Source organism: Psittacula echo (assembly GCF_963264785.1).
Source record: "Psittacula echo genome assembly, chromosome: 5".
In the NCBI taxonomy this organism is placed as follows: domain Eukaryota; kingdom Metazoa; phylum Chordata; class Aves; order Psittaciformes; family Psittacidae; genus Psittacula; species Psittacula echo.
The window spans coordinates 21,998,577-22,015,977 of NC_137739.1; the positions used below are offsets into that span (position 1 = coordinate 21,998,577).

General features: G+C 42.6%; 1 protein-coding gene across 1 annotated transcript in view; it reads left to right on the forward strand.

Moving 5' to 3' along the window:
* Positions 1–7,046: 7,046 nt before the first annotated feature.
* The window catches only part of NAV2 (neuron navigator 2), a gene marked incomplete at its 3' end in the record, with an annotated part of 419,083 nt that continues 408,728 nt past the window's right edge, over positions 7,047–17,401 (forward strand). Inside the window, exon 1 of the mRNA XM_080619489.1 lies at positions 7,047–7,764. Coding sequence (XP_080475615.1) covers positions 7,690–7,764 — 75 coding nt within the window. The 5' untranslated portion in view covers positions 7,047–7,689. The remainder of the gene's footprint in view (positions 7,765–17,401) is intronic.

Genomic DNA, 17,401 nt, shown 5'->3' on the forward strand with positions numbered 1-17,401 from the left:
TCCCCAAAAGCAACAACTTTTCTTAATGTACAGGCATTGCACAGTAACATCTTAAAGATGCAAAATAAGACATTTTTAAGAATTCATTGCCTTAAGTCAGAACTCATATGAACATTCAATTTGATTAGCTACAGACAAAAGCTAAAAGCTCTGTAACAGATCCTGAAAAATTAATGAAAGCTTTCCTATTTGAGTTTCACATCCCTGTTTTTCTGCTCTCTAAATACTCCTACCACTGCAGCCATCAAAAGACTCTACCAGACCCTGCAGCAAACATTCAGACAAAAGACCTCAAGATTGTCCTGAAAAGTCTGTGAAAACACCTCAGGAAATGTTGACTCCTACAGCCTAAGGATCAAAGCTGAATTATCTGAAGTTAAATGACTTAAATTCTTTAGATGATGAATTGCATGTAGCTGCTTCTGAATATTTTGTTTTCTAGTTATGAAACTTGTTTTCCCTTTTAAGAATATGAACAATACTCAGGGTTTTTAGGCATCTTATACTGTTTCAGAACTGATCTTCCTGTGACATTTTCTAGTGTCAAGAAAAGGGCACTTGCAAAGGAAGCCTCCTATTTTCAATTGTTTATGGCAAAGAGTGTGGTGGTATATCAAACACATCAGGCCAGCCCCTGCTGTCTTTGCTGAGATCACCACTCCAAAGCATTTACTATTCAGTATTAACATGCATTTAATCACTGTGGACTTGGTATCTCAAAGTCTAAGCTAAGATGAAGGGCTCCTTCTGTTAGAATGCAGGTGGAATTGGTGGTAAAAGGCAATCTTTGATTGAACGCATTTACAATGTGTGGCTAGCATTTAGATTTTGTCCTGTGGGAGCCCAGTGTGCTTCTCAGTACTGGTGTGGGCTTAGATGACAGAAAGCTGACAGATTCAGGAGTCCTGAGTTCCAGGCTGGTGCTCCTACCCCACCATCATTTCATTGCTGTGAACAGACTGAATGGTCTTTTCATAGGAATTGCATTGGGATTTGAATGACATTATCCGTTGACTAAAGGTATGCGTTTAAAGTGGTTTGTGACTTACTTTTAGAGGACCGTGATTGTTACCTGGTTTACTCTAAGGACTCTTAAATATGAGAATAATTATGGTGTTAACATTTAACAAAGTTATCAAATTGCTCCCACTTTCAGTTCTCATCACTGAGATGAAAACTTTGGCTTTGATCATTATCTTTTTAGAGTCCAAGCCTGCAACTTCACACTTGATTACTTTTACCTATCTAATGGACTGGAACACATCAAAAGGATAAGAACCAACCAGAAGTGGCATAGCTTGTGGTTAAGATGCTGATGTTGGGAGATCTGATTTTGGCAATTCCCTTGCATTGGTTCTGTGCCATAGTTTTCTGTTTCTAAAATAGAGATTATATGTTGGTTTTATTTTCCTCTTGCTTTTTTGTCTGTTTAGATCATAAGTACTGGCGAGGGTACATAGATGCAACACTTCCTACCTTAGTGCTTCTTCCTACAACCGTAACATTTAATCCATAAAACTATGCCTTCTTTGATTTGTAAAATGCTGAATGTCTCACTAACCTGAGCTCGAGAGGAACATGTACTTGCAGGTGACCTTTAACTGGAAAGAGTAGATCAGTGTCCTTGCCTGCGGAGCATGGAACCAGCAATGCAAATGTTGGGGCTCTTGGCATGCAAATTACCAGAAGATATGGCAGTGCACCCATCTGTTCAGAGCTCAAAGCACCGCACACACCCAGGAAGAAATAAAACAGGTTACACTTCTGTATTCTCTACAGTCAAGCTTTCTTTCAAAGGGAAAATCCATCACTTTGAAGAATTTACAGAAGAAAACCACAGCAACGAGAGCTGCAGGCAAGCACCTGAAAGGCAAAATGCAGCTGCTGAGAAAAATAAATAAGTGCCTTTACAGCAGTCCCATTGAATTGAAATCTCCCTTTATCACAGACTAGGCTGTTATAATCTTCTTTTCTACCTCCAGCCACATATTTTAGAAGATTTTCTAAACATAAAAAAGTTACAGTAGAAGCAGGATTTCCTACTAATATATTATAAACTCTCCCTTTCTGTACTAGAACACCCCTTGAATATGTCAAAGAACTGCTTTGGCTTAATTTGTCTGCATGTGAAACATCAATCAGATATGAAAAATGAATTATGGAGTGACAGCGATGTCATTTTCCACAGGAGCTGGCATTCAGCAAGGAGCAAGTGCTAGCAAAGGCATTGAGCACAGGCGTTCTGCAAACCACCATGTCCTTAAAGGTCCCAAGAGCAGCCGGGGTGTTCTTGGCGTCTCCTAAGTTTAAACCAAACCTCAGGCAACCGAAGTTCATAGCCTTCTTTTTAGAGGCCACATACTTGAATATTTAAACTAAAGAAAAGGTCTACATGAGGTGTAAATTTTATTTACTGGTGGTCCATCTTTGTGCATATCCTGAATACTTGGTAAGGAGCTGCAGCTCTGCTGAATCAACAACCTTGAGGATAAAGCTAAGAGCAAGGGGAGACTGTAGTCATCATTTTATTTGGGTGGGGAACTGAGTTTTCTTTCCCCAAGAATGAGGTACCACAGAAAAAGTCATGTATGGGACTCGCTGAAGTTTAGACAGAACATGAAGAAGATGCCTTGAAATCCTGGGCTGGTGCAGGGATAGGAAGGGTGAAGGTTGATGCTGCTCCCAAATACATCCTCCTGAGGAACAGGAACTACTTCTCTTCATGCTGGCCTCTCTCTAAAGATGGTAGGCAGTAGCCATCCTGGGACTCTTGGACTGCAGATGGAATGGGCAGTGAACCCTTACCAGCTGATTGCTTTCAGAAGTCCAGTCCCTCTACACTACCTACTTCTGTGGCCTCTGGCCAGCCTTGACTCTGTCAGTAATATTCTGCTCTAAACACAGTATGTTACAGCACTGTCTGTTACTATTGAAAGTGTATTTGGTTTGAGGCTCAATCTTTCAATGTAAACCCCACGTATTTTCCTCCCAATAAGCTCTGGGGAGAACCCCCCTGCAGTCCTGCATCCAGCTCTGGGGCAACAACACCAGAGGGACATGGAGCTGTTGGACTGAGTCGAGAGGAGGCCATAGAGATGCTGTGAGGGCTGCAGCAGCTCTGCTCTGGAGACAGGCTGAGAGAGCTGGGCTTGTTCAGCCTGGAGAAGAGAAGGCTCCAGGGAAACATTAGAGCAGCTTCCAGTGTCTGAAGGGGCTACAAGGAACCTTAACAGGGAGAGGGGCTTTGGACAAGGGCCTGTAGGGGCAGGACAAGGGAGAATGGCTTTAACCTGCCAGAGGGGAGACTGAGATGAGATCTTAGCCAGTTCTTCCCTGTGAGGGTGGTGAGGCACTGGCACAGGTTGCCCAGAGAAGCTGTGGCTGCCCCATCCCTGGCAGTGTTCAAGGCTAGGTTGGACAGGGCTTGGAGCAGCCTGGTCTAGTGGAAGGTGTCCCTGCCCATGGCAGGGGGTTGGAACTGGATGAGCTTTAGGGTCCCTTCCAACCCAAACCAGTCTGGGATTCTATGATACGATCCTCTCCAGACGCGTTTGGTACCAGCGCTGCCGTGTGGCACCTCCTGTACCTGTCCCCCTCCCCGCTCTGCCCGAACACCGTCCGCATCACCCTGGCCCTGCTGTCCCTCAGTGGAAGGGTCACGCCAGCGGGTGCCAGTGGCTGCTCCTGTGGGGCCGCAGGTGCCCGCCAGTGCCATGTTCGCTGAGGCGCTGAAGGGCGCTGCTCCCCCCCCACCTACCAAAGTGTCTGTTCATTGACTCCACCGGCCGCAGCCCCGCCTCCCATTGGCCTTCCGGCCTCACGTGGTCACGGCGGGCGGCCTTGCGGTTGGCCGGCGAGGGCGTTGTTGTGAGGAGGGAGGGAGCAAAGTGAAAAGGCGGGCGGCGGTTGCCTGGGCAACCGGAGAGTGAGTAGTGGCGGCGGAGCGGAGCGGCGGGCAGGGAGCTGAAGCCAGAGCCTGGTGCGCAGGGGCGGTCCCTCGCCCTGCCCCGGCCGCATGGGCATGCCGGCCGGCCGCCCTGCCGCAGCAGCACCAGCAGTAGCAGCAGGTACTGTTGGGGACGTTCCACCCGGCGGGCCTCAGGGATGCGAAAGTTTGTACCGGCGGTTAGGCGCTGAGGGGCCGGCAGCCAGCCGTGCCCCGCCGAGGGAGAGGGCTCCCGCCGCCGGGATTGGCGGGAAGGGATGGGGACGGGTTCCCTCACCCTCAAGCAGGGCAGAGGCGGTTGCGACTCCTCCGCGATCGGCAGCGATCCTCTGTTGTCGCCGGCTTCTGGGGGGCGCGGGAGGGGTCGGAGGGTGTGAGGTGGAGGAATTAGGGGGTCCCCAGCCCTGCTCCCGCAGTGACTGTGCTGCTCCTCATCACCAACACAACTATTATAATTTTTTCATGTTTTATCGTGCACTGGGGCAGAGGGGAGCTTCTCCCCCCTCCCTCCCCATCCAGTGGGTTGGAGGAGGTGTTGGTTTTGTCATTCACCTCAGGCTGTTAGGGGGGAAACTTCCCGCTGTGCTTCTATTTTCTGTAGAAAGCCCCCCCCCTTTCCAGAAAGAACCTAAAACTTGTGAGGAAAGACCTGCGAATATATTTCAGTTTGCTTGTTCTGAAGCGGGTTCGGTTGTGGGAGTGAAAAATTGGCGGGGCTGAGAGCTATTTCTTTTTTTTTTTTTTTCCTTAAACACAACCTCGCTTATTTTTTTTATCTGCTTTGCTCCTAGTGAACGAAGCCCCCGAGCTGGGGTTGACGGGGGATCTGGTTACCCGGCGAGACCTCTCTGATAGACATTTCATGCAGGTGTGGATCCTTTTGGGGCTGCGTGTGAGGATAGACCCTCGTAGAACGCATCCCTTGAGGCTTAAATCTGAGAACATGAGTTCAACTGAGGCTCGCTGAGGTGGGGGCATATTCTTGAGGCAAGGGCAGCTTCAGGCTCTGGTCTCTCCCGGCTGTTTGCTCAAGGAGTTTTTTCAGTCTGGAGCCCCATGGGCCTCCGGGCTGGGGCTCTGAATCTTGTGGTGGTAGGAAAATGACAGAACAGAGATTTTCTGATCACTTGGCATTTTGTTGGGATTTGTCATCCCTGATATATCAATTTCCTCAGCAGATCTTACCTATTTTCTCCTTAAAATGTCTATTTTGCTTTTAATACCAATTTTCCAGTAACAAATCCTTCTTCACAGTTAGGTGTGTGCACAGATAAGCAGTGAAACTTGTTTTTGTTGGAGGGGTAAATTCAGTCCAAATAATTAAAATGTTTTTGTTTGTGTCTGATTTGAATGACATTGTTCTTCAAGCTTCAGGATAATTTTTTCTTTATTGTTAATATTTTTTTAATATGTATGAACCTCACTCATGTATATAATAACATTTATATACATATATTTTATATATATATGTATAAAACTTGTGCAGTGATGCATGCTCTAAGGTTATAGGCATATTCAAAGTACTATACACAAATAGAAATGTGCATATTTCCCTGGAGAGTTTATCTCTGGGATGGTGAAAGCCGTAACACTGAATGCACAGGAACTTCCAGAGAGATTGCACTTTTTAATCTTTTTTTTTTTGCCTTTTTTTTCTGGTTCAGGGGACCTTTCATGTAGAGAGATGTTGTCCTTAGCTGCACTGGTTATGTCATGCTCTTCCAGCGTGGCATTACACGATGTGACTGATGCAGTCTCATGTGTCACATCACGGCTAAATCACTGGAGGGAGGAAGTTTTAGTTGGTGAGACTTCAGGACATGTATAAAAGTTTGTTTCTCTTTTTTTGGTGTGATATTTGTTGCTGAGGTCAAAGGCCCTTTACTACCTTCAAGCTACCTGTATGATTTCCGTGGGTGTGAAACCAGATCAGGAGGAGATCGTGGTTCAAAATAAGATCCAGAAGCTCGTCTTCCTCTATAAAATAGGTTAGATGTGGGGTTTAGCTTGTTTTCAACTGGCAAAGTATAGCAGCATTGCTGCAATCAGTCATATTCTTTCCTGTACTTGTCAGAAGAAAAAGAAGGGGATGCTCACTGCATGGTGAGGAGCAGTAAAGAGCATTTGAAGTGATAGACAAAAGCAGTGTTTCTGCCTATTGTCTTGTATTTTTTGCCCTGAAACAGCAAGAAACCTTGGCCCCTGTTTATGCGTTTGACCAAAAATCTGACCTATGTCAGACTTAGATGTTTAATTTGGGTATTCAGTTCGTGTAGTGCTGAAGGTTTGTGGAAAGGTGCAAGTGGGGTACAGGTAGACAGTTTCTACTCTGCTTATAGTAAATCTCTTTTTCATGCTACCCATCCTTTAGTGATGGGAGAATGTCTGATTATTAAGATGTTTTATATTATTTTTTTTGGATTTTTTTGGTGCTTGTCTTGTGACCAGAGCTTGTGTCAACAATGTACAGCCAAATATGTGTTCTTATACCATGCTCAGCTAAGGTCGCTAACATTGATTTAACATTTAGCCTTTTTAGATATGGAATCCAACTTAATAAATGTGCTTTTTCTGGTGCCTGCATGTTGAAGCCTGCTGATATTGAGCCCACCTTAGAAATGAACTCATGAAATTATTTGTCTCTGTTGTAGTAAACTTGTGCTCCTTGGTAGAAAAGGAACAGTATTATAAGGTGGCCGAGTTGCTAGCCTGGGATTTCAGGTGCCACTTTGTTTCCCAAGTAATATAACAACCTGTTCATGCACATATTCTTGTGCCCAGGATTTTGAGAGACGGCACGCAATAACCTTGTGAGCTCTGGAGAAAGATTCTTGGGTAGCAGACCCCAGAAGAATAATTAATTTGGCTTTAGATCCAGAATTTGAATCTTGGAAAGACTGAGTTTGGAGTCAATCCCTGCAGGCTTCACTCGGCATTGCAGTAGGCTCAGCACTGATGTACAATATTGTGATTCTGGGGTGTTTTTAGGCAAGGAGCCCCAAAGGCAAGGTAACATGCTAAATAGGCATCAAAGCATTTTGAGAGGCTTGGATGAAGAGTGTAGCATGTGCAGTATGTGTAATTATTGTATCAGTTGTAATGTGCAGCTCCTGGTGGTGGGCAAAGAATATTAGTAGCTGTGTTTTCTTTCAAGCTGGTAAAACCCTATTTTTTTTTTTCCCCCTCCTTTTAGGTATTTGTTTGAGTACGCAGAAGATGATGACAAGCGTGCATGGATGATTTTACGTAATTAACACCTGCTAGATTTGCAAAAGGCAATTATCCCTGTGAAGTGTTTACATTGATCTATGGGAGGAAGGTGGCCGAGGAGAGGGATGCTGATAATATCAACACAGTGGATTAAATGCACATTTACACCTTTATTGACATATAAATTATCCGTGCCAGGAATGCACGGAAAAGGCTGCTGATGGAGCAATAATGTGGCACAAACTACTGGGTTTGGATTCAGCTCTGTCATCCCTCTGTAAGGCACACAAATGGAGACCTTCATCTGAACTAAAATAGGATATAGACACTCACAGAATGGATGGTTGTTAAGATAATGAGCTGTGATGGCAAGTGAGAGTTTAGAAGAATGATAAAGAACATGGACAAGGCTTGAAGGAGTTCTCTTGCCTTTTTTTTTTCTTTTTTTTAAATGATTTTTAGATTTTTGTTGTTCAGACTATGGATTTTTAGAGAAAGCCTAAAGAGGCCGGGAGAGTCTTTGTAGCTGGGAAATGGAACCTGGCTCTGAATCCAGTCAGCATCAGAAAAGAAAGCCTGTGACACATGGACTGGAAGATCAAAAAAGGGTAAGTGACAAAAGGCAGAAGCACTTTGTGCTTAAATTGCTGAATGAGATACAAATGGCAGAAGAGCTCCTTATAACTCTTTTATCAGTTGCAACTGCTTGGTATGCTTAGCTGGCTGTAGGTCTCTTCTCCTGATTATATATTTGAAAATATGTTTGTCTCTTCAGGCTTGTTTCAATGTATGGAGCAAAGCACTGAGGGAAGGGAAAATTCTCCAGGATTTTTGCTGGTTGTTGAGACGCGCAGTGTAAATGAAGTATATTGAGTCTGATCAGATGATGGATTTCTTGTGACTTTAAATTTTTACTGATATCATTAGAGAGGTTAAAAAATGGCTTTCTTGGGATTTGGTGATTAAATCTGCTGAAAGTGTTGCATGCTTGTCAGCATCCTCATTGTTGTGATGATAGTTTTATTGTAGTTTCCAGACGTGACTTGGACTTGAAACAAAATGCACAGTGGAACGTGCTTAATGTCAGCTGGTGGATTTTGTGTCCAAGTGCTTTGTGGAAGCTCTGTGTGTCAAGGTGGTATTGTAGTATTTAATGCTAATGGATTGGCATGTTAAGTTAACCTAAATGAAGTTGCCATCTCAGGCAAACTGTGGCTTGTGAACAATTGGGATTTGAAACTTGTTTACTTGGCATCAGTGAAGCAAACTGTAAAACGTGACACGTTTCTACTGTATAAATCATTTATGTGGTTTTCATGCAGATTTGGTGTGTGATAGAACACTGTGTATTCAGCTTCTTTTTTTTTTTTTTTCCTGTAGCTTTTACATATGATTTTTATTTCAGTTGAAAAATAAGTCGGAGAAAGAAAAAAGGACCATCAGCTCTTATTTTGGTGTTCAAGAGCACTGTCTGATTTTGGAGAGAGGGGTTTAGTGTCACACTTTCATCAAATCTGCTGAAGAATAAAAGTGGTTTCCCTGTCACCACATTAGAAATCTAAGCAGCCTGGAAAACTTTCAGGACTGGATGAAATGCAGCTGTTTACTTACGAAATAAATGCATTTAGGGAACACTTACTTGGGGAACCAAATAGAAGTCCCAAATGTGTTTTAATTGCTCCAAGCATGATCTATTAAGCGATGAGCTGCCAAGGTCTTCTTTCTACTTTTTCAAGGAAGCATTCTGGGACTGATGTAAATCAATAAGGGTTGAAACAAAATCCTTCCATTGACTTAATTTCTGGAGGATGTTAGTACACTTTTTTTTTTTTTTTTTTCCTCCTTAAGTATCTAACATTATACTGGATATAGGGTACAATGGGAAAAAATATTTGGGACCTGTCACACTGAAGTGTACTGTAACTGTTGTGATGCACCAAAATTAATATGCAAGTCTCTCCTTGCTGATAGGTATAGAAGCCTGCATCTCCCATCTGGTCCTGGCTCAGGGTATTTTGTGCACATGTAGTGTGGGGCCTCTGACTGTATAATATAACCCCAAGTGAGGCTCAGTGGCAGCTGGGATAACATCAATTGGTCATGCTTTGCTGCCATTCATTTTAACTTGAACTCTAGCCGTCATGGAGATTATTAAATTTATAATGATATATGTAAGAGCCATTTTAATGACTCTGCATGCTTGGGTGAGCTCTCTCACTTCTGTTTGCAAAACAAGTCTTAATAGAGTATTACATTTCATTTCCTGTAGAATTTTCCAGGGAAAGGTTACTGGTGAGAGCTTTACTTAGACTTGGGTTTACTGGGAAGAATAGATTTGGAATGAAAACGTGAATGCAACTCAGTTGTTATTGTAGAGGTAATAGTAATATAATCTTTGGTGTTCTTTTGCCAGTCTCAGAATTTTAAGCTAAAGTGGATGTGTGATCAAGGGCCGTTAAAATTAATCATCAGTAGACACTGGAATGAGGCTTGTGCTGGAAGTAATAAGACCAAGCTCGTGTTAAATTGTGCAAGTGCATTCTCCTTTTTACAGCAATATATTCTGTGGACATCAAGTCAACTGTGGTTTAATGTTTTTGATGCAGTAGGAAGTCACTGTGTATATGTATACCAATCAATGATGCATCTGGTGTGTCTTTCCCATGTAAAATACAGAAAGCTAGGTTTGCATTTGTGGTGTACAAATTAAGAACAAGTTGCCTTTTTTTCTTTGATAAGTGTATTTCTAGGTATCTATTTAGTAGCTATATTGATTAAAGCAAGGCAAGATGTAGTATTTGTGCGTATTTTCTAGAGATATGAGTTGGTTTTGAGTGTTGGCTTATCTTCAAGAACTACAAACTGGGTTGTGTCTGACACTGCTGAAATGAGTAGGAGCAGGTTCTTTTTACTCATCACTTGGTTAGCTTTCCAGGTTGAGTTTAAGATGACTCTAGTATTGATGCTCAGGATAGAATCACATCTGTCTTTGTAACTTAAATTGGCTCTAGTGGGAATAACATAGCCAAATTCAATGCATGTTGTACTATACCAGTGAAACATTTGATCAGGTTTAATAACCATGTAAGTGGACCATCTGAAGGCAGTAGGATTCCTAGCATGAATACTAATGTGAATAAAGTGAGGAGGCTTTTACCAATATATAACCTTGACAACCTTTAAATTTAGGAGCAACATAGTTTGTGCTATAGACTTACTGAGTTTGTGTGTAGGTTATTCTTTTGATATCAGAAACTGATGATTGCTCACAACCAGTAAATTCACAGGTGCTTTTTCTTGAATAGGAGACTTCGAAATCACTGTAATGCAGGTAAAAACTGCTGCTAAAATAATCGAGTTAGGTATGTTTCAAATTATTCTGTGTCATGAAAATTTAATACTGCCCTGTGTTCTGACTAGATGCGTTTTCTGCTGGTGAGTGAGATGGAATATCTCTTCAGTTAATTTCCATTCCTCTTTCACACTCTTCCTGACTCCTAATTCAGACCTGTAGCTCTGAGTTAGTGGGATGTGGTAAAGAAATGTGTATGTGTAGTAGTGACAGAAGTGTCTTTGCTCTGCCTGAGTGAACCCTCTTTGACTGAACAATGAGTAAAATACAATTGTGAGATGAATTTAGACTTTGGAAGGATCTCTGTAAATGTGGATTTTTATGCTTCATGTGATCTGTTGTCCAGCTAAACTTTCAGTTCTAATAAAAACTGAAAATCACCAGATAAGCTGAGCTTTATCTGTACCTGCCTTGTGTATTGGGCTAGGAGGTTTTAGGAAGGACTTTGTTGTCAGTGGCACTGAAAGCAGCATGCTAATATTGCACCTCAGAGCTTGTAGGTGGTTGGTTGCTTTTGTGTGTGGGTTTTGGTTTTCTTTTGAATGAAGCATGTGTGAGCTCCAATTTTATAGTGTTAAAAGCAGGCTAACACTTTTTCATGGGGCGTCTTCTCTCTCAACTTGAAACAGTCGTCATGATCCACATGACTGGAGCCATATGCTACAGCCTTCTCTTGGGTTTTATGTTATGCTTTGCCTGGGTTGTTGTTATTATCAATATGCTTCATATTTGGTTGAGGATACTTTGCTGCTACCTTTCTATCAAAATCGGGTTAAGGAGCATAAGTGGTCTTGCATGTATTGCCCTTCACCTGTGGAGAAATTGTGTTATTTAAAGTGGGGTAATGTTGGCTGAGTACTGTGTTTATTAGATTTTTAGTAGTTGTGTTTAGTAGATTCTTGTGCTGAGACATTAATGCAATTGATTGGTGCTATGCTGTTGAGCCAGTGTGAAAGCACTCGAGTACAACCACTTCAAAATTGCAGCAAGGCTCACCTTTGAAATGAAAGCAAGTTGCTTGGTGGTGTTTTGATGATGTAACTAACTAACTGGGCTTTCAGGGAAAAAGAAATGCATTAAAAAATTCTCTGAGCAAGAGAAGTGAGAACATGGCATATCCTCACTTTCATTTTGCAAATGTCTAAAACCTTCTGTGAACATACAAATCTCTGTCAGACATTAGTTCCTGGCTGTGGGGTTTATGTTTTAGTCTTGGGGTTAAGATTGTTAGTGAATCTACTTTAAAACTGGTAATAACAAAATTGAATTTGACAGACTTAGTTAAATGGACCAGCCTTGGTGATCCGTCCAAGGCTTGGCTCTTCTTTAAGTCGTAAGTTTTCTTTTAACATGCTCCCAAAACCCATTTTGTGGTTGTGCTGTGTGTGACTATTTAAAACCATTCTGAAGAAACTGGCTTAAAGAAACAGGTAGTTCAGTTCTTTGCAGTGATGCAGATTTGCACCTTGATGATTATTGTTCTGTTTTCTGTTTAAAGGTCTTTCTGGTTTTAATGAGTCGTATGAGAGAGTGTGATTTTTGTTATTGCCAGTCTTTTCCCAGTCAGGCTGTGGTCTTAAAGACATTTCCTGGATTGTCAAAATGTTTATGTAAGGTAAAGAGTGAATCTTGCTATTACAACAGACATCAGCTAGTATTTGTCTACTCAAAGGAATCTTGCAAAGCCCTTTAAAATTAGGGGGTGATTTGTTTCTAACTTGTATAAATTTACATTGGGATGTGATACAAAAGATCCGTGGTGATGTGAACGAAGCAAATATTAGACTCCGTGTGGTGAACCTCATGTACTTGAGGTCTCTGTGGCATAGTCTCATCTAGAATGGATTCAAGTGTATGACTGGTATGACTGAGGATTTGATAGCTTACATCCATATGTCTTCAGTCTAATTTCAAAGGTAATGAAACCAAAAGGCTCAAGCAGTAAGTACAGATAAATGCTATGTTGTATAGTAATATTCTTTATAGAATAAAGAAACTTGTTTCAGAAGAAAGTGAATTTCTGATGTCAAAAAGGAAAAGCCTGCTACATTTGTGTCAAAAATGGGTAACAGGATGCTGTGGAGACCTCCATGCCTAGTAAGAAATTTTCTTCTGTTACTGGTTAGATTGTAGAAGACTTCTCAGATTCCGAAGTGTTCTTGAGAATGTTTCTGCAGCTACAAAATGCACTTCATATATCCTTCCCTTCTTTTACAGTGATTCTCCTGAAATGGCTGTATTGCCCTCATTCCTTCTGTGATTAAGATGTAGCAAAATCATGTTTTCTGTGCTATGGGATGTGCTTCCCCTGACACACTGCTTCAGAAGCCAACCCCACCCTGCAGTCCTTCTGCATGTGAATGTCCCACACAAATCATTGAGGTTCAGGTATTGCAGAAATTAGCCCTACGTGTTTTTGGTTATTTACTAGGACGGGTGTCCCTCAGGCTGTGCAATAATAGGTACAAACATTAGGAGTTGTGTTGTTAATTGTTTCTTGTGAAGCAAGTGTGACTTTTAGCTAATACACACTAAAACTCATTAGCATGGAAGTTAGAAAAATGTTCATTATTATGCAAATGGATACCCTCTGGCTTTGAAATGATTGTCGTATGGAATAATGTGGTGGCCATGATATTAAATTCTTGGAAAACTAAATAGCTGGGAAATTTATATTGTACAGTCAGATACTGTCTCATGATATCTGTGTCTGGAAGCAAATTTGATATCCTGGAGGTCTGCTATCTATTTTGATATTCCTGGTGAAGGGAGTGGTAGGAAAAGGAATGGGAAAAAAGGGGAAGTGTAGAGGAAAGAATGATAATTTGGACTTACTTACTATTTAGGACATATTGCAAAGCTAAGAGTACCTCAGGGATCCTTCAGAAAAGGAGGCATTAGGGAGAGGCAGCCATGCGCTTGTCAGTATTTATATTTAGGCACCCAGTGTTACGGTTTTTCTTCTGGTTGATCAGAGTCTGGTTTGACAGCTGTGGTACAGATTTATTGATGCTTGCATACTACTGCAGTTCATAACTTTAAGAAACAAATGTTAGGGACAACTTCGAGTAGTAGCAAAGCTATAGTAGATTCTGCCACGAAGAAATCTGCTTTCTGTGTTGCAGTGTAGATCCAGTACTACAGGTACTTGAAGCAGCAGTTTGTGGCTCTGTAGTAGGTTCACAGTGCAGATGAAGGAGCTTTTAGTGAGGGTGAGAAATGTGTGTGGTTCCTAGCTATGTATTTCTATTTGGTAAGCATCCTATGTTGCTGTATGCATTCTAGGTCATATGTTATTTTCAAAGGATTGCTAAAAGGAATATTTAGAATGTAACAGTTGAAAGCTGATACATGCTTCTAAAATTGTTCAAGGTTACATTGATCTAACTCTAAACGTAGAAGATTGCTGATATAAGTTAACTTATTCTTCCAACCTGAAATCCCCTGCTAAAGCAGTGTCTTACTGTTCTTTGTTTTCTAGATCAAGTCAAAATTGCCCTTTTATTTTGAAGCGATAGTACATCTGAGTTTCTTGCACTGTACAAAGGCAAGTGCATCTGCCTTTTCTTGCACTGAGCTTTTTGCCCATCAGACATCAGAACTGTGATCTGAGGTGGAAATGTCATGTGTATAGCATGAGAACATTGGGGCTGTTCAGCCTGGAGGAAGAGCAGCTAGGTGGAGACCTCATAGCAGCCTTCCAGTTATCTGAAGGGGGTCTACAAGGATGCTGGAGAGGAACTGCAGCAGGAACTGTAGAGACAGGACAAGGGGTGATGGATTTAAACTTAAACAGGGGAAGTTCAGGTTAAATACAAGGAAGAAGCTGTGAGGGTGTAGGCACTGGTACAGGTTGCCCAGAGAAGCTGTGGCTGCCCCATCCCTGGCAATGTTCAAGGCCAGGTGGATGGGGCTTGGAGCAGTCTGGTCTAGTGGAAGGTGTCCCTGCCCATGGCAGGGGGTTGGGACTGGATGAGCTGTAAGGTCCTTTCCAACCATAAGTGTTCTGTGATTCTGTAATTGTAGAGGAGATGGAGCCAGTGTAGATACCTAGACCTTTGTCCCATTTCTCAGGAGCTTTCTGCAGCTTCTGATAGCGAATCAGAACTGGGTTTGGAAGTCTACTGAGAGGCTCCAGCAACATTCCCATACCAGGAAAAGTCACTGAGAAGGATGCACTTTGTTTTTTCTTTTTTTGTTGTTCTTTACGGAAGGCTGTTGATCTGGCTTAGAAATTAATTTGTCCTTGCAGCATTGGCGAAAAAATAGCATGGAATTGAAGACTGTGATTCCTTTTCTTTCTAACAGAGCATGATGCATGGATGTCTCTTGAGGCTATTGCATATTGATGGTAATAAATATGTACTCAGGCTTGTGTAGCTGTTTTTCAAGTGTTCTGCACTAAAAAAGGAGTTGTGTTTGAGGAAGCTGAAGGGCAGGGGAGTAGCTTCTGAGATCTGATCATAGAGTGAGTTGAGAAATTGATAGAGACAAGGTAAGTTTGTTTTTCAAAACTTCATTTATTGGTGGAAATGAGAACTCTATGTGCTGCAAGCATTCAGTTTGCAGTTTATTTTCCAAGTCTTTCAGTTCTTCCTTGTGATGACAGCAGTGACTATCAGATCTTCAGCAACTTGAAGGATTTGTTGTGGATAGACAACATGCATCTGATAGGACTACTCCAAAAATGTAACAAGGCAGATGGAATTGCCTGTGTTATTTTGTTGTCTCCCTTTGAAATTTTCTAATTGAAAATGCGCAGTTTTCTTCATTGATTTTTTTTGCTGTACTGTGTCAAAGTAATGAATTTTTCACATGTCTTCAGTTAGGTACTGTAATATTCAAAATTGCTAAGTAAATCCTGTGAATGCAGTAGAAATCTGAGAGGTTAGAAACTGGAGAGGTCCCAGAACTGCTAGACCTTGGGCACAGGAATTTGGATTGCAGTTCAATTTCCTGTGAGACAGGCAGGGCACCTGGACTTTAGTTCCATGATCATTCCATTAGTCCACAATATGAATGTTAAACCAAACAAAAACTAGATGGTGGTAGTTCAGTTATTGAAAGTGCATCTTTTCCATATCAGCCTTGATCAAAATCAATATAGGATATTAGAAATGAGTGGAAGTTGGACCAGCTACATCTTAGTTGCTTGAAATAGTGCTTTAATGTTATTAAAGATGATAGCTCACATCCTAGTGAATGAAGAAACTGTCAACAAGCACCACAGAATCAATGGGAAAGACCTTTCAGATTAAGTCCAACCTTTATCCCAGGACTAGAAGAAGATCTTTCTTTCAAACATTTAACTTTTGCAGGTTTTAAGAACTTACTGCACTCCATTTGTTGCAAAACTCATGTTAATCATAGAATCATAGAATAGTTGGGGTTCGAAAGGACCTTAAGATTATCTAGTTCCAACCCCCCTGCCATGGGCAGGGACACCCCACACTAAACCATGTCACCCAAGGCCTCATCCAACCTGGCCTTGAACACCGCCAAGGATGGGGCATTCACAACCTCCCTGGGCAACCCATTCCAGTGCCTCACCACCCTTACAGTAAAGAATTTCTTCCTTATATCCAATCTAAACTTCCTGTTTAAGTTTGAACCCGTTACCCCTTGTCCTGTCACTACAGTCCCTGATGAATAGTCCCTCCCCAGCATCCTTGTAGGCCCCCTTCAGATACTGGAAGACTGCTATGAGGTCTCCACGCAGCCTTCTCTTCTCCAGGCTGAACAGCCCCAACTTTCTCAGCCTGTCTTCATATGTGAGGTGCTCCAGTCCCCTGATCATCCTTGTGGCCCTCCTCTGGGCTTGTTCCAAGAGTTCCATGTCCTTTTTATGTTGAGGACATCAGAACTGCACACAATACTCCAAGTGATGTCTCACGAGAGCAGAGTAGAGGGGCAGGATCACCTCCTTTGACCTGCTGGTCACGCTCCTCTTGACGTAGCCCAGGATACGGTTCGCTTTCTGGGCTGTGAGTGCACACTGAAGCTGGCTCATGTTAAGTTTCTCATTGACCAACACCCCCAAGTCCTTCTCTGCAGGGCTGCTCTGAATCTCTTCTCTGCCCAACCTGTAGCTGTGCCTGGGATTGCTCCGACCCAGGTGTAGGACCTTGCACTTGGCATGGTTAAACTTCATCAGGTTGGCATCAGCCCACCTCACAAGCATGTCGAGGTCCCTCTGGATGGCATCCCTTCCCTCCGGCATATCAACTGAACCACACAGCTTGGTCTCATCAGCAAACTTGCTGAGGGCGCACTCAATCCCACTGTCCATGTCACCGACAAAGATGTTGAACAAGATCGGTCCCAACACCGATCCCTGAGGGACACCACTCATTACCGGTCTCCAGCTGGATATTGAGCCATTGAGCACAACTCTTTGCGTGCGGCCATCCAGCCAGTTCTTTATCCACCGAGTGGTCCACCCATCAAATTGATGTCTCTCCAATTTAGAGACAAGGATGTCATGTGGGACAGTGTCGAAGGCTTTGCACAGGTCCAGGCAGATGACATCAACTGCTCTGCCCCTGTCCATCAGTTCCGTAGCCCCATCATAGAAGGCCATGAAATTCGTCAGGCAGGATTTCCCCTTAGTGAAGCCATGCTGGCTGCCACCAAGCACCTTGTTGTTTTTCATGTGCCTTAGCATGCCCTCCAGGAGAATCTGCTCCAAGAGTTTGCCAGGCACAGAGGTGAGACTGACTGGTCTGTAATTCCCCGGGTCATTCATTCCCCCCTTCTTGAAAATGGGGGTTATATTTCCCTTCTTCCAGTCCTTGGAAACTTCACCTGACTGCCATGATTTTCAAATATGATGGCCAGTGGCCAGCGCAACTTCATTCGCCAGCTCCTTCAGGACCCACAGATGGATTCCGTCA